We start from the raw sequence: 21323 nt of genomic DNA, 5'->3' as shown, positions 1-21323 counted from the left end.
CAGAAAATTCTGAGACCTACGTTTTTTTTCGACCCGCCCTAGTGTGCAACCCAACGTGAATGTTGCGATCGTGAAATGCCCAAAGTCCAATTCGCGAGTATGTGGAATATTGATGATCGAGCCACGAGGTGGTTATACGTATTAGATCAGCATTTTGAATGTTTTGAATATTCGAAATTATCGATGTTTTTGAAATTGGTTGACTTGGAATTTTTTTAAAATGTTGAATCAGATTTCACTTGCGAGCTTGGATTTTTGGTTCGAAAACGAAAGTAGAAATTTCCAGTAAGCGAAACTGGTCCAATCATTTTGAAAAATTTCTGAATTTTTTAATTCGAGATTCAATTTTTTTTTCAATTTATTCCATGCCAAATCGGCGGATTTTTGCACGACTACGAGGGGTCTTCGATTTTTTTAAAAATCAGATCATGTGTAGAGGTCATCAAACGATGACGAATGACGCAAACCGGACATTTTTTCGATTTTTTTGACGGAGCTGTGGCGCTTCAAAGTTTTCCAAAATGGCCGAAAATGGAAAATTTCAGTCACAAATTGCTCCGGTTGTACGTGGTATAGAATTTTCAACTTTTTTTTTCAAATTATTGTACTTTGAGAGGGCAATAGACGAATTATGTCAAAATCAGTGTTGCCACTTTCAAAAACCTAAAACAATCTATTTAAAAACTTATAATTTAAATATAACCACGATCGCGACGAGTAAAAATTCTGAAAAAATTCTCAGTTTTAGTACTTTTTATGTAGAATAACATATCGAAAAATTAGACTGTCATTTTTCTTCATTTTCGAGAAAAAAATTACAAATTTTACACTTGTTGCAAAAATACCATCAGAAACCTAAAAAATGAAAATTTTTGCATTTTTGAGACATTTTACCAATGTGTAGACGAACATGTGAAGAAAATCCCCCTCCCTCCAATTTGTCAACGAATTGACGAGAAATATCATTTTTCGTGCCATAATTTCAAGAGTGAAACATATTGAAAAAATGTCACCGCCGTTTTTAAACAAAAGCAGGAACCTAAAAAATGAATATTTTTGCATTTTTGAAATATTTCGCCAATATTATGTAGACGGACATGCGAGTTGGATAAATTCGTGTTTTGAATTTTTTTTTCAACTTTTAGTAAATTTTTGTACCTAAACTCAAATTTGATCTGTTTCTCGAATTTTGATCTAATTGCGGTATTGCTCCCTCCCTCCCTTCCTTCAAAATCGATTAATGGCAGTTTCGTGCTGTTCTATTGAAAAAAATATCGATTTGAATATTAAACTAGCGTAAAAATATCTTTGAAAAATATGTTGAAATGGACGAAAAGATGTACGAAAGTTCAAAGGCTGAATTTCACAAGGGCGCTATTTGTAATGATTCGTTCAAAATCTCAAAGGTTAAGAATGTGAGCTGGAATTTCTGATTTCTACTACAATAAATTTTTGATATCATACATTTTACATTTATCAATAGAAGATTTTTTAGATGACTCAGAACTTCAGAAGTATCTCGACTGACAAAGAAAATTGGACCAAACAGAGAAGAATCAGAAAAGCATCCTCGCAAAGCCAAATTTCAAAATTTGAATTTCCATTTTTCGATTTTTGACAAGTTTTCAAAAATTTTTCGGCTTGTTTTGAGTACATGGGTCATGGGTCATTCCAAGTCAATTCGACCGAAAAAATGCGATTTTGAAAGTCATGTGTTTCGATTTCGTTTTTTTTTTTTTTTACAATATCTACTCACCCATTAAGAAAGAAACCCGCAATCAGTTTGGTCCCAGCTTATCAGAGGGCGGGTGGGGGGAGGCTTCCATCATTTTCACATTGTCTCGAGGTACTCAACTTCAGCAGCGCATTCCTCCAAAACTGTGATACATTAATCAAAACTGATTTAACAGTTCGAAAGGGTATTGAATTTTGAACTTTTTAAGCATTTCGAAATTTTCAAAATTTGAAAGTTGAACTTTCAAATTGAAAGTTTAAATTTCAAAATGGCGATGCAAGTGGGAGCTACCATTTAAAATTATGAAAAATTTTCAATAGACGTAACTTTTGATGCTTTTTCGAAATATTCAAGTTTCAAGATGGGATGTCTCGATAGAGAGGGAGCACCCCCAACCCCAATTTTGGGCAAAACTTTCAAAAAAAAATTTGGTGCATGTAATATATCGAATTGTATGTTTTTGATAACGCTGAACACGAATATGACGTTAGATTTTTGATTGGACTCCATCCACGGCCCCCAGCACCTCCCCAAATGGGGTAAAAATTCAAAATATGGTTTTTTTCGTGCGACACATCAAATAGTATGTTTTTGGTGACGCTGAACACGAATATGACGTCAGATTTTTGGTTAGACCCCATCCACGGCCTCCAACAATTTTTTTGGACTTTTATCAATGGGGGAGGTTCTGGGAGCCATGGGTGAGGTCAATTTGAAAAACTAAGGCTATATTCGTGTTCAGCGATATCGAAAACATACTAAGTATTTCATGTGTCATACGATTGAGACCATTTTTTTTCAGGACCCCCCCCCCCTTGGGGAGGTGCTGGGGGCCGTGGATGGGTCCAATCAAAAATCTGACGTCATATTCATGTTCAGCGTCACCAAAAACATACTACATATTTGATGTGTCGCACGAAAAAAAAAAAACACATTTTGAATTTTTACCCCATTTGGGGGGGGGTGCTGGGTGCCGTGGTTTTGTTAACTTTTTGATAGGTTTAGGTATTTTTCAAAGCCAGTTTCGATTCAAACCTATAATTTTCTTCTACGATTACTTTTGAAAAAATTGAAAAATTACTCTTTTGCAAACTTGTCAGCGTAACTGAAATTTTTTTCCCACTCTGTATTTTGACTTTCAAAATCGATTGGTGATTGTTCCCCAAGCTTTTTGGCTGCCTTTCGGATTTTCCAATTGTGGAGAAATTGCCTCAAAAAATGTTGAAAATGAAATTCAGGCCGATGAACGCAAATATGGTATACTAATTTTATAACCTTCTGGATTTATCTGAGCGCAAATTTTCAGAATCTATTTCTGCTGGTTCTAATCAACGTTTTTTTTTTTTTAATTTTATTTTCTTATGTCTGCTAGAGGCTTTAGAATGACTGGATACCACCACCTATAAATTTGATATATATATTATGTAGGTCGAGAATGGGATACGAACCAAATTTCAACTTTTCAAGCCTTGATCAAATTCTGATTTTTTTTTCAATGAAAAATAGATCTTTGTTCATGAAATTCAACTTGATAGTAGGTGCTCTTTAATATTTTTTTTGTCTGATCTAAGTATTTCTCTGCCGTTTATGATATTTCCTAGTCGTTCCCCCTGCCCTTCCCCTCCCCTCACCTCCCCTCCCCAAAAAAGTTTTCCGTGATCAATTTTTGGAGATTACCTAGAAAAAAATGGAAAAAAATGTGGATCATAAATTTTTATAATTGGCACTGCGACGCAAAGTGGCTGACATCTAGCGGCGAACGCTCGAAATGCTGAAAACGGGTCCAGTTGTACAGAGAGCATAGGGAGAAATCACGTTTTTTAATTTTTACGCAAAAACAGTAGGGTTTTTTACCAATTGTATAGGGCATTATTTAAAGGGAATTGAATTTCCGATTTCTTGGTATAAAAAAAAATGAACTTCGACAATTTATAACGCGACAAATTCAGTTTTCGTGTAACAATTTTCACCAGTTTTCAGAATTTCACAAAAAAATATATCGGTAAATCCCAATTTTTTTAATGTTCTCAGTAATCAGCGTTTTCTCCTCTTTACATTAATATAATCACCAGATTTTTAGCTTCAATACTCGCGGAGAAATTCAATTAAAAAGTTGTGAAATGCTGAAAGCGGGTGAAAGAAATTATCGAAATTCAATTTTTTTTACACCAAAAAATCGGAAATTAAATTCTCTGAAAATAATGTTTTATACATAATAGCAAAAAATCCTACCGTTTTTGCGTAAAAATTAAAAAACGTGATTTCTCTCTATGCTCTCTGTACGACTGGACCCGTTTTCAACTTTACGTTTCGGCGCGTAGCAGCGCGCTCTATGTATCCGTCGCACAGCCAATAGTTTGCTTTTGATGGTGAGGTGATTCATTTTTTCTGAGAAGGCTATCTTTTGAAGTGGCCCCTTCGCTGTTTTCAGCGAAATTCGGCTAGATCAAAAGAGCATGTTTTAAAGCTCCTGGGGTGCTGAGATTCATTCGTAAGGTTTTGGCAAATTTTTGAAACTTGAAAAAATTCAAAAAACCTGCTTCTTTCGACAACTTTTCATCTTTTTTCTGAAAATTTCTATATTTTTGCATACACCACGAACCGCAGTACGAATGATTTCTTCATTCAAGCACCCCCCTTCCCACCCTTCCAAAACTACCAATTTCAGCCTTTAACTTTTTTTTTTTGGAATTTACGAAGTACATACTTTCGCCCAAAAGTCACTTTTGGACTAGAGCTTTTAAAATTTCGTTTTAATAAAATACTCATACTTAATTAAAATTCATTTTTGACCCTTCTGGACCTAAGTACATATCATTTTGAAATTTCTAGAGAAAGTTGAAACTGAAAACTCGCTGGAGGCTACAGAATAGCCTAAAAATGGTAGTTGTTGGAAAGGAGCCGAAGAGAGGAGGGAGGGGGGTAATAAGGGTTCGCTTGGTTTTAAACAATTATTTTTCGCGAAAAAAAAATTAAAAATCGCCATAAAACAGGGTGTCTACCAGGTCGCTATAGCGTTAAAAGTCGCGAGAAGTCGCGATTTTGAAAATAGGTCGCTAAAGTCGCGAAAAGGTCGCGATTTTCGCCAAAAATACCAAAAAGTCGCTATAAATTGTCCCGATTTTAATTTTTTGAAACTTTTCGTATGATTATTCAATGTTAATGCTACTGCCAAATTAGCATTTTAAATAATCATAAAAATTCAAAATTTCGAAAGCTTTCGCCCTCGCTTCGCTCGGGCATATTATTTCATTTTCTTTGCCCAAAAGTTGAGTCTTGATAGAAAAATTGACTTCTCACATCAAAAATGATATTTTTCACTTCTGGAGAATTGTGAATTTTCGTTTTACCAGTGCTTTTGCCCTCAGTTGGCTCGGTTCATACGGACCATGTATGTTTTAGAAATACCTATCTCCCTCATTCTGGAGGGTCCGACAAAAAAAGGGCCCGTGATGGAAGAAAAATGTGTTTTTTTACTTTTCAAAAGTCAAATTTTCAAAAGCTTTTGCCCTCGCTTCGCTCGGGCTTGTTTTTTTCTTTTTGCGCATCGAAATTTCGGAAAAAATATCATTCAACTTTCAAAGTTTTAAAGTGAAAGAATGAACTTCTCGCTTAAACAAAAATAAAAATTAGTGGTTGAAATGACTAGAAAAAGAACAATCGAAGAAATTGAAATTTTAGAACTGAAGAAAGTTGAGTAGATGGAAAAGGAAAAAGAAAAGTTCGAAAATTTGGATGACTATTTATGTCACATGGAAACTATTGAAAGTTATCCAAACCTCCTCCCCTCCCACCACCCAATAAGTGCGAACTTTATTGGAACCCAATTTTTTTCGTTAGGAAATGGGGGGGGGGGTACTAAAAAAAAGTCGCGAAAAGTCGCTATTTTTGAAAATTAAATTTTAGTAGACACCCTGTAAAAAGAGCTTTTTTAAATTTTTCAAGTTTTCAAAAAATTCTCAAAAAATCCAAAAATGAACTCGAGCGCTTAAAATTTCGGTTACGGTGGTTTCAAGGCATGCTGTTTCGATCTAGCTTGATTTCGTTCAAATCGGAAAATGCCTGTTCAATGTTCATGTTCAAAAAGTTCCTTTCTGATAATACTCGTATGATTTGTATACCTACTCGAAAATTATCGATACCTTCGATACCGAAATTTTTTCAATGTTTTCGATCATCCTTTATACCTACAGTAATACGAAACACTCCTGCAAAAATTTACACATGCATACGAGATTAAACAGGCGATCATATTCTCACTCTGGTGACAAAAAATTGCAATTTATATTTAACCTAGTACATATAAGATAGGTGACAAGGCACTCGTACGTTGTATTTTCGGTGTTACGTTATTTTCAGCGGAAAAAAAGCTTCAGTAGGTATACTTACGTTGCTTGAAAACTTACACGTTGAAATTTTCGCAAAAAAAAAATTCAATACCTGCGTCGACGAATAAATATGTACATATTTGGCTAGAAAATGTTTTTCTTCGCCGCTATTTTCGCAATTTGATATTTTCTCGAATTTCCGCGCTTATGTTGTTGATGATTAAGAAAATCGCATGTTCGAATCATCTCGTTGAATACTTTGTGCAGATTCGTAAAAAAAGTAAACGTATCAACGGAAAAGTCTCGGTAAGCTTTCGCGGGAAATACCCCGGATTATAAAATTACTCGTATTCAAATTTTCGCGTTTAATGGCTCATTAACCTAGTGATTCGCGGGTCGTCGTTGTTTTTCATCTCTCCCTTGGCCGCTCTGGCATTGCAACTCTGTCGGTTGTAAAATTCGCTTAATTAAACTCGTTGATTATCATCTTCCGCCATACTCTATACGTGTGTGTGGTTTTTTTCGGACGAAAATTCGTGTTAGTGTGACGTGACTGGAAAATTATACACACGCAGCACGAGCTTTCGTTTAAATGAAGAGTAATTGTCCGATTTATATGGTAAATGGTCGTATCATATGAGCAATATTGTCGTCAGGGTTACAGGTGCTTTGATAAAAAATATACGTACGTACATCTAGATTGCTGGTATACGGTTTTCTATCGTATTTCTTTCTCATGTGTCAAGTGTGAGTTTTTATATCGGACGGGTGAATGAATCAAATAGTCAAAATATTTTATTTCGGTCGTTAATTAAAAATAAAGAGAAACGTCGCTCATCATCGTCCGGTGTCCGAATAAATTCGCAATTGTAACATTGACGAAAAAAAATTATATATTTGCTTAAACTTACTCGACTTGAAAATAACGAGACAAAACGAGTTAAATTTATCACCAAAAAAAATTATACTACGGTTGAAATTTTTTTTTCTATTTTTAAAGTTAGTTTTTGTGTTCGAACGCGCTTGTTGTAGGCAAGGGTATACCTAGAACGATAAATTCATAAATTCGTAAATTTTTTTCGTCGAAATTTCGTATTTTTGTTTTCACGTGGTATGGTAATTTTGAAAATATCTACCTTATACTACGTACTTGTGCTAGTTATTCGTTTGATTGCGCGCAGACCGGTCAAAAATAGTACCACCAGCGACGCGACTGTGATTGATGACAGATTTTTCGTGAATGGAAATAAATTACGAGAACGAGTTGTTTTCGAGGATTAAAGCTGAAAAATTTCCTTTTGTGATTCAAATTTAACCGTATATAGAAGACGCATCGTGTAGTCTATCGCGAGCTATTCCAATGGTCGGTGAATATCTATTATCTAACGTTTCGTGTCGCGGAAAAATTAACGCCATTTGCATTTCATTTGCCAATTTGAATAAGAGTTGACAGTGTTGTTGAGACTATAGTTCGCGGCAAATTGATCCAATTTTTTTTTTGCGTTATTATGCGAATATGAACTGTACGGTTTAATTACTTATACCTGTCGAATTTGTACTTCCAATTTTTTCACTTTGGTGAATTCGATTTTTTTTTCGAGTCGTTTTGTATGTGATAAAATAATTATGGTGCGTTTAAAAGTGACGACGCCGGAGAAATGTCGAATTGAGGAATTAAATGAGATTATTGAGAATGAGGTAAGATTTGGAATTTTTTAAAAATTCGGTGGTTTAAAGAATCAATTTTTTGGGTACATTATACTGATAGTGTTTTGGAACCCCTCAGGCGATCATGAGCAACAATTTGACTCATTTACCGTCCTGAATACAGAGATCTGTATCAATGAACAGTTCCCCTAAAGAATTCCAGCTGCCTAAATGAAAAATGAAATATGTCCTGCGGAGGTTTAAGTTTTTTTGTAATAGTCCAAGAGTTGCATAAAATTGGTGAAAACAACGAAAAGAATAGTTATCATCTGAGAAAGGCTTATTTTGAGTCACAAAAGTCACATTTGAATCAATATTCGCATTATTAGAGGCCAAATTTTGGTATAATTTGGGAAAATGGTATTTCTCAAGGGCCCAACTTTTTTGAAAAAAGTGCATTAAAATATTGAAAAAAATGATTGTGGAGTTATAATTTTGGGAATCTTCTTTTCAAGTCATATATTCCAACTAATAACGCGTTTTGAGGGCCATTTTCAACACGAGTAAGAAAACTTGGATTTTTGGGCCCAAATTTTTTCAGAAAAATGCCCCCAAATTTCAAAAAATTCAGGACATTTTTAAAAAATTTTGCTGACTATTTTCGACAAAAGTGAAAAAACGTGTGATTGGGCTCTGATTCGGCTCAAATTTTTCAAAAAAATCTATACATGGGTAATTCTCAGAAAAAGGTAAAAATCGTGTACATGGCAAATTTCTCAAAGGTTTTAGCATGATTTTTTTTTTTTTTTTTTGTCCATTCAAGGATCATCCCCCACACATTTAACATATGGTATTGAAATTTTTAGCCCCTCCTTTCATTGGTGTACATTCGATTTTATACCCCAAATGTCCTTCGACTTGGCTGTCACACACCATGTTTTTGAAAATGAATGTTATGAAATGTCATGAACTTCATTTTTTTGGGGAAAAATTGGCACGTTCTCATTATCATAGAACACGAAGGTCCATTATTGTGCAAATTGCAATTGGAATAAGTCCATAGGAAGCTGACATTTCACATTTGAAAACTGTCACACACTTTTTGCGCAAATTTTCGAGCAATTTTCAATTATTTTTGATAGCTTCCCAATACAATATTTTTTTCTGGTGATTGGCTGCACTGGTTCACTGTCTTCATAAAAATGTTACCCCGCAATGTTATTCTCATAACCTACGCAATGGCTCGTTCTGATCGTACTTGTCTCTGAAAATATGATATTTCGCAAAATCGGTGTCCTTCGGCTTGCCTTTTTATTTACCCTGATGAACCCGCCAAAAACGATAATTGAGAAAGGGAAGTTATTCTACATGATAAGTACACATTTATTACGTGTTAAAAATCGAATAATGTCCAGTAGGTAAGGCTAGAAACGAAAAAACGTTGAGATTGTCCTTCGGCTTGTCCAGCGCCCATTTGTCCTTCGACTTGGCCAAATTTCAGACAGCTGTAATTTTATCGCGCTAGTCGACATATTACACGATAAAACAAGCAAAATTTGACATTTTCTCCCTCCCCACACCTCACCTCTACCCCTACCATAAAAATAAGTCCACATTCGAACTTTGCGGCCTGAAAAACATAAATTGACATATTACACGATAATATAAGCAAAATTTGACATTTTCTCCCTCTCCACGCCTCCCCCTCAACCTCCACATACAAAATAACTCCAGATTCGAATTCTACGACCTCGAAAACATATCAATCGACATATTACACATCGATGAGGGTCGAATCCTAATTATCGCTGTTTTAGGGGGGCCGGGGTCCACAGTGGGGGGGGGGGATTGAATTGAGGCCAACACTAGAACAGGGATCTGGGACACCTATACAAATGATTCCCACTTGAAATTTTCCAAAAAAATGATTTTTATTTTTCGAAATTATGCACATCAAAATTGACCTTTTTTCTGAGAATTACCCATTTATATTAAAAGATCTTTGAAAAAAAACATACTTCCAATCGCCCAGCCTCTCCCAATGAACCTTTTTTCGTGATTTTTTTTTTAATCGGTTCCTTTTCGCCTCTAGATAGATATGCCAAATAATATTTTGGAAAAAAAATTTTGAAATTCAAGGTCCAAAAAATCAAAAAAACTATGTAAAAATAGCGTTTTAACTGAACGCGTTGTTACGTTTCTTCGTTGTGGGCGGAGCTACTACACTAACTGGTTTCATTTCAGGGTTGCATATGTAAGGAACAAAAATGTTCCTTCAATTTCGTTGGGGAAACCCTTGAAATAGTTCGCCAGCCTTTTCTACTGAACTTCAACCAATTTTTTTTTAACGTTCCTTTAGACGTTTGAATTTTCATAAGAAATATTTTCATTTGTTTGCGGGATGCGGGGTAAAAGGCGAGCAGTCCAAGCAAAGCGAGGGCGCGAGCTGTGATGGTTGGTAAATGCAACATGTTTATCAAGGCGAGCAGCCCGAGCCGAGGGTTAGCAGCCCAGTAGTATTTTATTTTTTAAAAACTAGAATGTAGTGTCTATTGAAATAATGAGGAGAGGCGGTCTGCACTTGAGATCATTTTTGGGTTGAAATTTTATTATAACAGCACAAATTGAAATGTTAAGTGGAACATTGTTTGTAAAAAAGTCAAAAGTAAAGATTGGGGAAGTGTTCAATACAGTGTAGCCAGAATTTTTTCAGGGGGGGGGGCAAAAACAGATTTTTAGGCATGAAAAATCGAAATTAATGGGTCCAAAAAACGAAAAAACGGATCATTATTGCATGCAATATTTCTAATTTTTGCTCGCCGGGGGGGGGGGGGGGGTAATGGCCTAATGGCTCAAGTCACGTCCCTCCCTTAGCTACGCCACCACTGGTAGGGTTTCTATACTTGGGATATAGACGTAAGTTTTTTGAGGGAAAAAATTTCGTTAATTCATTTTAAAAATTAATACCCAGAAATATTGTTCAAACTTGAATTTTTTTCTTGAAAAATATGATTTTTTTAAAATTGTACTTTAGAACCAGAGTAGAATTTGCTATTGACCATTTTAACTGATTTGCATATAGGAGCAGGGGCATGAGGTGAGTTGTCAAAAAAGCGAGCCCCGAAGGGGCGAGAGGCCTGAGCGGAGCGAGGGCCAGGGCGAGCAGCACGAGCGAAGCGAGTGCGCGAGCAGGGGGCCGAGGTCGCGGAGCGACCTAGGGGGCTTAGCCCCCTAGTTACCCATAAATTTAGATTTCGAAGTGAGCCATCCGGTTGCCTACAATTTTAGAAATATTCTGTCTAGCTTATGTTTCGAAATTACTAATGTGTTTTCAGGGACATTGTAGGAATGCATGAAAAAGAATGTAGCGTGTTGTTGATCAGATTTTCTTTTAAAACAATTATGTACTTAAATTTTTAAATATCTGATAGAGGGCAGATATTGGGGATATATTTCGACCATTTTTCAACTATCAGCTCATACCGAGAGTAATTTTTGACATGAATGAAAAAAAAGGTGTTTAGGGTCTAAATTTTTCAAAAAAAGCGCACCAAAATTTTGAAGACAAATGTGCGATTTGGCAACCTGTAATTGTGACAGTGTCTTTTCGGGGCCACATGCCAAGTATAAATACATGCTAACTCGTTTTGAGGGTCATTTGCAACACAAGTGGGAAATAGTACCTACCTATACGTTTTTTGAGTCCAAATTTTTTCAAAAAAAAATTCCTTTTTTCTCGAAATGTGCGGTTGGGCAGTTGAAATTTTAGAGATATTTTTTGATGATAATTCTATCAATCTAGGTACATAATAAGCATTTTGAGGGCCATTTTCAAAATTGGTGAAAAAATGTGTTTTTAGGACCAAATTTTTCAACAAAAAAAAAAAAATTGAGGTGTATGATTAGGCTGGCTACAATTTTTGAAATTTGTTTCCAAGGAGTTTTGAATTGGAAAAATGTTGCAACAAATGGGCAATCGGCGAAAAGATTTATTTGCAAATTTTTTCGGAACTCGAATTATACGCATCTTTGAAAACTTTTGCCCTCAGTTCTTTCGAGTCTAGATTATTTTTCCATTTCTAATTCTCTGCATCTAGAATACAATATCTGTTCTTTCTTTCGGAAATCACAAAGACAGATAAATAAATCCCATTCTTGTAAAAAACAAAGATCATAAGTAGGTACTTAATTTACTTTTTGAATTGTGAATTTTCAAAAACTTCATGCTTTCGAAATTGAACTTACCAAACTACATATAAGGCATTTTTTCTACCACTTTGAACACGAACCATTTTCAAAAACTTTTGCATTTGAAATTTCTAAAGAAAAAAAAATAAAATTCTACACTTTTAAAGCAAAAAAAAAAACCTCGCATACAAATATCAATTTTTACCATGCAAATTTTTGAAAGCATTAGCCTTTGCTTTCTTTTTGAAAATTGAAATCTCTAAAAAAAAACTATTATTGAAGCATCCAAAAATTCAAATAGAAAAAATGGAACTTTTTTATGGATGAAAAATTGAAAATTAGTTTTTTCATCCTTCTGCCTCCCCCTTCCTCATCCTAATAAAATGACATGAAAATTTTTTAGTTTTTTTAGTGAACTATTAGGGGCCAGTTGGGAAATATAAGTATGATGCTCAATTAGAAATTTCTAGTTCTTTGCGGCCTCTTCTCCCCCTCCCCCACCCCATCGGAAACCATTCGCTACAACTCTGAATCCAATTATTGAATTGTCAAGAGATACGATTTTTAATTCGCTTGATTCTTGAAGGATTTAAATTTTTGAAACTTTTTCGAGTATTTTTTTTTTTAGCTTTTAAATAGGTAGATTTTTGCTCTTATTTTTGAACGTTTTTCAACTTTTGAAGATTTTTTTCCCCATTGCGACGTTTTCGGTAAATTTTTTTACTCAAATATTTTCAATTTTCTAAATGGATTTTCGTGCAAAATTTTTGAAGATAATTTTCATTTTTTTTATGGATTTTTCTAGACTATTTAAAGGGATTTTGAACTATTTTGGGGGACAATTTTGATGGATTTTTGAGGAAGTTTTTTTTTGGAAATTCTGAAGATTTGATTTCATTGTAATAACAGTATCAAAGTTCACGGCTGCAGTTGAAGGAAAATCAGTATATATAAAATGCTGGCTACAGTGTGGAATTTTATTTTTGGATTAATCACGTTTCCTTTTCATTCTTTCCTCTTTCGATACGATGAGTTGGAGCTGCCGTTGATATGGCATGTGATGATTTTCCGGGAAACGAGAAACGTTTGGAAAGTGATATACTTATTAATTGCATGCGGGAAATCAATTTATAAAAAAATATAATCTAGTTCATATATTCAAAAAAACGAGTCATGTGATAATAATGTATTATAATATCTAGATATTGAGATATTTTATGAAAAAAAAAAAAAACGTTTTGTTTTATTTTATCGGAGCGTTATGATTTTTATAACGTTCAAAATGACCAATTTTCTAGCATTTAATTTTGAAAAATGAGTAATTGAAAATCTGTTAGAAGGTTTTTGCCTGAAAAAATTGATAAACATAAATAAATTATGCTGATTTTGAGGTGGATATTTAATTCAATTTAGAGAACAAGATATAGGATGTACATAAATTAATATTACCATATTTGAAATGTGAAATTTCAATAAAAAAAATTGAAGATAATTGTCTATTTATATTTGTACAAGAAAGCATCAAAAATTTTCATTTTAAAAAACTTGAAAATTATTCTTGAAAAATTGATATTTTGACAAAAAAAACTTGAAATTATTGTTGAATGTTATTTCATATTTTACTGAATAATATTTTGTTGACATCTGAAAATGTTGGAAAACTGAAACAAATTTAAAGCAAAAACAAAAACTTGAGATCTTTTGAAATGAAAAAAAAATTCACAAATTGACTAAAACTTGCACTTTTTTGAAAATATATTGAAATATGTTCCAGAAAATTTCTCGAGTGTGAAATGAAAAAACTTTTAATGTATAGTTCAAAAAAATATCCGATTCAGTGATTTTTTTTGCTGAGTTTTAAAAATAAAAAATCAATTTTAGTAATTTCAAAGATCATTTCTGTTTATCTCGTGTCTCACTCTCTCAAAACAACAACAAAATTTTTAAAAATTCCCCCTCCTATCTGCACCGTTTTTGCGTAACTTGTTCAACTGTTCATTGTCAACTGCTGGCATTTGATGAAAATCTGGTAACAGTACCTAAATCAGAATTTAAGTATAATTAGGAAACAAAAACCAAATGAATAGAATGATTGACTGGAATTTTGTTTTAAAATTCTCGAAACGTTGCTCATTGTTGTTGTTGATAATGATATTGTTATTTTTTAGATTTTAATTGCAAACACATGGATAGATATTAATATGAGCGAAGGTATTTGACTTCTGACAACAAACGTTGTTTCATTACGGAATTCTCAAAAAAAAAAAAAAAAAAAAAAAAAAAAAAAATGGTAATTTTACTGAAAAATATGCATTGCTTCAGTTGAATGTTCTGACATTTGTTGAAAGTTGAAATTCGAAACAACGAAGGTTACTCGGTTACGGTTTAGAAAAATTTGTTGAGCATGTTTTCAAATTTTGAAAACAGAATATTTTTTCAATTCAAAATTGAATAAATTGAGCCCTCCTGCATTTCTAAACACAGTACAGCTTTATGTAGTAAGAAAAAAAATCAGCTGTAGAAAATTAATTTTTCTTTCAAATTTCTACAATATGTTGATAAAGTTAATCGTCACAGAACAGATTTGAAATCGAAATTTGGCAACATCGCTTCAGAATCGACGTAGGTTTAATTTTGAGGAAAATATCGAATCGACATCGTTTATGGTTTGGTTTTTATTTTAATCACCAGCGAGCAGGTGTTAATTACATTGTAGTCGTAAGTCCCCCTCTCCTCTTATCTACTCCTCGTGTCTCTTATTCTGGTCTCATATTACCTATTCATTTATATACCTAACGAAATAATAAGTAAACTGATGTTAGGTATTTTTTCTCCTCTCCCTCTTCTCCCCTCTTTCCACCTGTTTAATTATCACAAAAGATGTTCGTTTTCGGTATAATTGGATTGTTTCCTTACATTGTTTCCGCCTGTTACCGTTAATGGGATATTTTATTCTATTTCGCCCTCTTTTCCTCACCTTCCCAGTTCCCATTAAGGTCTGTTTGTCTCATCTATACTGGGTATATTCGCCGGCCGTGTTTTTTTTTTTTGCCTCTCCTAATATGTAATAATTATAGCATTATCCTTGCACCCGTATATTAATTCGATTTGTTTTGTTTTTATAGGAAAAACCCCAACAATGTGAATCGAACGAAAACGAACGCAAGGTGACCAGTTGGGCAACGTCGCTGGAAAAACTGCTCTACGATTCGGTCGGATTGCACGCATTCGCCGTACGTACCTTCACGATGAAAAACTCTACAATCTTTTCATGGATGATGATATGCTTCAAAGCATGCTAATCCTTTCTTTATTGTAATTCTATAGGAGTTTTTGAAAAAAGAGTTTAGCGTTGAAAACGCGTACTTTTGGGCAGCTTGCGAAAAATATCGTCGAACTGTTAATTTGGAAGAAAGAAAGAAGCTGGCGTCGAATATTTACGAGAAATTTTTAGCCAATTCGGCTTCCGAACCAGTGAACGTGGATTCGAGTGGCAAAAATTTCACCCAGCAGCAATTACAAATGGCTGACGTTAATTTATTATCAAATGTGAGTACACAGAGCTTTTACCTTCGGTTCAGATTTCACCTGGCTAGACAAAGACATACTACACTCGTTTGTAGTTTATTTATTATCGTCTCGCTGTTGGTGGTAATTTGTTTTATTTTTTCGATTGTTCTTTAATCGCTGCTATTGCACTTTTAAAATCCAGTGGCGAAGTATCAACTGATGTTGGTAAGTATTCGAGTAGTAGAGCGATTGGGTTAATTGAGATAAGGCTTTAATTCGTCGAAATGATTGTGTCATTGATTAATATGCTATCGTCTACTGGGGCAAGGGAAGCGAGGGGAGGTTACCTTGAGACAATGCTGGGAATAGCAATTTTACTGCTGACTCGTGGATTTTTTTTCGGAGGTCTCTTTTTTCCCGACAAAAATGTAAATTTAAAGGCTCCGCTATTTTTTGATACTCTAATTTGTAATACGGATTTTTGATTTTTTTTCCTTTCTTGCCCCGTTTTTTCGAATTGCTCGTCTGAAAAATCATCATTTCTCCCTCAGTATTTAGTACTCCATGTAGCAAAATCACTCGAATTTATGAAGAAGGGTACCAAGTACGTTTGTACATTTTTATACAAAAAATGCCTTGTTTGTTTGGATTTTAATGGTGTCCCCCCGGGGGAGGGGGTGCTTGTGAAATGCCTTTTCTTTAAAATTCTACAAATTGTGAGAAATCAAAATTTTTCGAGTGAATTTCAATCAACCCTGAACCCTGTTGTTACAAATATATTCACTCGGTGAGCTCGATTTGAGGCAAATTTCCCATTTCTTCTCCGCTTTCCTCGCCTGTCTCTTTTCCACGCAATGGGTACATAATTTCATTTTTGCGTAAATTTTTCAAATCAAAATTACTCAAGTTTTCAAAGTTGTAAAAAAGCTCAGTTATTTGCTAAAAATTGTCAAAAATTGTAGGTTTTTGCATAAAAATTACATTTTTTCAAAAAATACCTACTCAACATTTTCTTTTTTTTTTGCAAATTCCAAAATTACCGAAAATTGTGAGTTTTTGCAAAAAATTTCAAAAAGCTTCATTTTATTCAAAAAAATATTAAAAATTCTTTTTTTTTGCCAAAAAATGTCCAGAATTGTGAAATATTGAAAAAATTTGGTGCTTTTTCAACCTGCCAAAAATTGAGAATTTTTGCAAAAAATTCCAAAAAATTCCAGTTTTTTTAAAAAAATACTCAAAAGTTTTTCTTTTATGTCAATAATAGGTAAATAAATAAAAATTGTTCAAAATTGCCAAAAATTGTAAGTTTTTGAAAAAATTCCAAAAAGTGTCAATTTTTTAAAAAAATACTCAAATGTTTTAGTTTTTTGCCAAAAATTCTTTAAAACTGTCAAAAATGGGAAAAAGTTATGCTTTTTGCCAAAAAATGTCCAGAATTGCTATAAATTGAAAAAAGTAGGTGATTTTTTTGACAAAAATTATTAAAATTGCCAAAAGTTGAGAGTTTTTGTAAAAAATACTCAAAAGCCTCTCTTTTATGTCAATAATAAATCAATAAAAATTGTCCAAAATTGCCAAAAATTGTGATTTTTTTGAAAAAAATTCCAAAAAGTGTCTAATTTTTTAAAAAAATACTCAAATTTAATGTTTAATTTTTTGCCAAAAATTGTTTAAAACTGTCAAAAATGGGAAAACGTTATGCTTTTTGACAAAAATTGCCAAAAAATGCCAAAAATTGTAGGTTTTCACAAAAAATTCCAATATTTTTTTTTTCAAAAAATACACAAAACATTCTTCTTTTTTTTGCCACAAATTGTTCAAAATTGCCAAAAATAGAAAAAAGTTGTGCTTTTTTGACAAAAAATTCTAAAAATTGTCACAAAATTCAATTTTTTGCAAAAGTGTTTAAAATTGATCATTTTTTTTGCCAAGAATTGTCCAATTAATTTTTTGGCATTTTGCTATAAAATTATCAACTTTTTTTTTTAACGAAAATTCTTGTTTTTTAACACAATTTACCAAGTCAACCCTTTTCTTCTTTAAAATATTTGTCAAAAATTGCCAAGAACCTCTGCCTCTTACTGAATACTAAAAATTGCTAAAAATTGTTTGTATTTTGTGTTTTGCATCCAAAAACTCTCAATCTTCTACAAAAATTGTTCTAATGTGTCGTTTTTTTTGCCAGAAATGACTAAAAGGTCCTTTCTTTTATTAAAATTGTCAGAAATCTCGCTTCTGTTGCCAAAAATTGTGAAAATTCTCACTTTTTTTCTCAGAAAATATTATTGTAGTTCAACTTTTTTGGCAAAAATTGCCCTTGCAAAAATGGTCAAAAAGTCCTGCTTTTTGTCAAAGTTGTACAAGTTTCTATCGAGTTTTATTTTTAGATTTTGATTAGAAACGAAAAATTCTAGTTTGTTTGGGTGATTTTTTTTGTCAATTTTTCGATTACTTTTTGGTTACTTTTTCCAGCTTTTCAGTTTACTGTGCAGTTACTTTTTTTTCGGAAAAAAATGAGTACGAGCCCTGGTTTTAGAGGGGAAAAAATGATTTTGGGCTCAGTTTTTTTATTTTTACGTAATCTATTGCTTTTTTCCGAACATACTCGTCATAATTTTTTTTGTTTTGATTGTGATAGTAAATTTTTTATTTCATTTTTCGTCATTAGGAGCACTGGTGATTGATTGATTTTTGTTTTTGCTTTTGCAGGCTCAAAAACAAATCTTCAACTTGATGAAATTCGACAGCTATCCTAGATTTTTGAAAAGCGATATTTACAAGAATTATTTAATGCGCGAAATTTCCGGCGAGAATGTCACCTTGTCTGCAAATGCTACCGACAGCGACTTGCTACTTTCGCCCTCTGCTGCAACTACCAACACCAAAGTACGTACTTTTCTCTGATTTTTATGCTAGCTAAATTTTGAAATAATCTTCTCGGACATTCTGAATCAATGACCGAATTGATTTTATATTTTTTTATTAGGAATCTGCCGAAGAACCCGAACGAACGCGTACGAGTCGTCGTAGACGTTCGCTTCTGCTGTGGTCCAAATCTAGATGCAAATCCAGAGACCGTACAACTACTGCCAGTAATGAGAATATGCAGTCTTCCTGTAGCAGTAGCAGGACATCGTTAGCTTCGTGGGATCTAGCTTTACCGGTATCTTTGTGCAGAGTCACATTGCCCGATGCTTCGTCGGCGGTTTTGAATATACAACCGCATCAAACGGTGTACTACACTATTAGTAAATTATTAGAGAAGAGGGCGATGCCCTATACGAGTTTTCAAGTCATCTATACTGCCACTGATAAGGTAAGCGGAAACCCTTCCGAGTTCGGATTGAATTGTAACTTTGAAGCGATGGGAATTAATTATTTTGCGTGTATTTTTTTGCGTAGGTTGTAGATTTAGAAGAAAATGCATCCGTTTTGGCGGGAAAAGAAGTGAAAATCGAATGGAGAGTAGAATTTAGATTGGATCTACCTGATCGTAAATCATTGACTGTTAAATCGAAACCCTCGCATACATTAGGAGCTGTCCTAGGACCGATCCTCATCAAACATGGATATCATTTGCACATGGTTACGTTGTGTTTGGTGAGTAGATTTGCAAGTAGTTGAATTTTAGCGGGAAAATGAAATTTTATGGATTTTTCAAACGAGAGGATTGGAAATGGAAGATTTTTGTCGATTATTTTGGAAAAATTATCGAATAATGGGGATAGATTGATTGAAAAATTAGCGGAAATTGAAAGAAAATGTTTTTGAATTTCGACTCCTTTCATCGCCGATTTTGCGAATCTTCGTTTTTTCCATTACTAAGCCAATTTAGTGACCGATAAATAAATTTACGATGTTTGAAAACAAACAATAATACGCTTCCTATTTGAAAATAATTAAAACGGCAATTTCAAAACCGAATTGCTCAAATTCACAACAATCAACTCGTTAATCTCGGTACTTTTCTAATTACGCAGATCGAAGTTAACGAAGTATTAGAACCGAGCACTTCGGTAAGCGCTGTAGATAAACAACGAATACAGGTGTTGACTCGTAATACTCCTACGCTGAATTTACAAGGTACGTACGTCGGTGAATGCCCTTTTCCAATACTAATTCCGTGGAAAATTTTAACCCGAGTGATCATTTTTCAGGTTGGAATAATTATTACGGCGTGAATGCGACCATCAAACCTAAACAGTCGTCAACTTTGGATGAAATAACTAATCGAGTATTCGAAGAGCTGCTTCAGGGTAAAGCGGAAAATTTCCGTAATCCTAACGCCGAACCTGCACCTTCCGTTTATGTAAATATTTAATTTTTTTTTACAAATTTCATCTCAACAATGTAGAGAATTATCTAGATAATTATTGGCATTTTTTTCGATTTGTTTTCAGTCTGAAAATAATAGTTCCGAACATTCGTCGAAAATTTTAGGAAAATTTTTAAGAAAAGATTCATTTTATCAAGATAAAATCAGAGTAAGTGAAATTTTCATTAAACTCGGTCCACAGCTGTCATTTGATAGTGGCGATTCATTAATTTATTGCTACATTTTTTTGTGCGCAGAAAAATAAAAAAACCAACGAAGTTCCAAACAGTACTGAAAAGAAACCCACTAACTCCAGATTACCTCCAGTGATCGCGAAATGGAAACCGGGATCGAAGCTAGACTCGAAGTTTGAAAAAGACGGTCTATACGAAGGGCTCAAAAGATGCCAAAGAGGACGCTTAGAAGATCAAAGGGGTACAGAATTGAATATAGAATTACCCGATTTCTTAAAGGTATATTTTTCAACCTAATCACAACATGTCTTTCGCGCATCAATATTAGTGATGTTGATATTTAGAAAAATTTTATATCGATATATCACGATATTTTTCCAACAGATATCGATATATCGACGATATATCGATATCTTCAATATTGCCTTGAAAGTACCTATTTTTCCCATTTGTATACTCAGTCATTTAAGTTTAATTGTGAATTAACAACTGCAAAAAATTTGGTACGACAAAAAATTTTTTTATAGATTTTTAAAAAAGTGAGAAAATTTTTTTTTGAAAAAATTTTAAAAATTTCTTTCTAATTTCAATTTTTACTCATATTTTTGGCTGTTTTCGTGCATTTTTTCCTCAATTTTTGACGATACGATATATCGTCGATATTGATTTTTCATATCGATATGTCGATATTGGATCTTATATCGATATATCGTTTAAGATATCGATATATCAACACCACTAATCAATATACGTAATATTGATTCTAACGGCGTTTTGTTTTTTTTTAACCCCGTAGGATAAAGAAAACACCCCTATCGGTAGAAAGAAATTAAAAAAGATACGTAAAGAGGTGTCCTGCCCGTCTGAGACGAAATCGCTGCCATCTTGCCACGATAAAGATACCAAAGAAGAAACCCCCGCTGCCATAAACGAAAACGAGTACAACTCGTGTAAATTATCCGATACGTACCAGACACCGTCGGATTGTAAACGTCAGAACGACCAAGAACAAGATATATATACCAATGATTTGCCTAATTTCAGCGGTAAAATAGCCGATAGTCCGCCTCCAGTGTTCAAACAACCACCACCTTTGCCACCTAAACCTAAGAATATATCGTGGCGGATGTCCAGCGGGACTTATGGGTTCGATACGAGTCCAAAGTCTGTGTATTTAGATCAACCTACGAGTAGCTTTGTGTAGCCATTTTTTTAGCCAATTTTTTTTCATTTTTATTGTAAAGATAACCGGATGTATCATCGTGTATTATTATTGTTTGTATTTGTACAAATGTATTTTATATTTTTACTAAATCCCTTCTTATATATGTACATTTTACTGTCTTCTATTTCTGGTATTATATTTTCTTTTTTAAAATATAATTTTTTTCTATTACGTGCTCTTA

General features: G+C 33.6%; 1 protein-coding gene across 1 annotated transcript in view; it reads left to right on the top strand.

Annotated features, from left to right (window-relative positions):
- Positions 1-21313, top strand: part of loco (locomotion defects) — a 36328-nt gene extending 15015 nt beyond the window's left edge. Inside the window, exons 4-13 of the mRNA XM_065366782.1 lie at positions 15024-15131; positions 15226-15447; positions 18118-18294; positions 18395-18724; positions 18811-19008; positions 19389-19491; positions 19566-19717; positions 19809-19892; positions 19981-20196; positions 20714-21313. Of these exons, the coding sequence (XP_065222854.1) occupies positions 15024-15131; positions 15226-15447; positions 18118-18294; positions 18395-18724; positions 18811-19008; positions 19389-19491; positions 19566-19717; positions 19809-19892; positions 19981-20196; positions 20714-21121 (1998 nt within the window). The 3' untranslated portion in view covers positions 21122-21313. The remainder of the gene's footprint in view (positions 1-15023; positions 15132-15225; positions 15448-18117; positions 18295-18394; positions 18725-18810; positions 19009-19388; positions 19492-19565; positions 19718-19808; positions 19893-19980; positions 20197-20713) is intronic.
- Positions 21314-21323: the final 10 nt, after the last annotated feature.

Source organism: Planococcus citri, chromosome 5, assembly GCF_950023065.1.
Source record: "Planococcus citri chromosome 5, ihPlaCitr1.1, whole genome shotgun sequence".
Taxonomy (NCBI): domain Eukaryota; kingdom Metazoa; phylum Arthropoda; class Insecta; order Hemiptera; family Pseudococcidae; genus Planococcus; species Planococcus citri.
The sequence above is the reverse complement of the archived record's forward strand: the minus strand, read 5'-3'. Positions and strand labels throughout refer to the sequence as shown.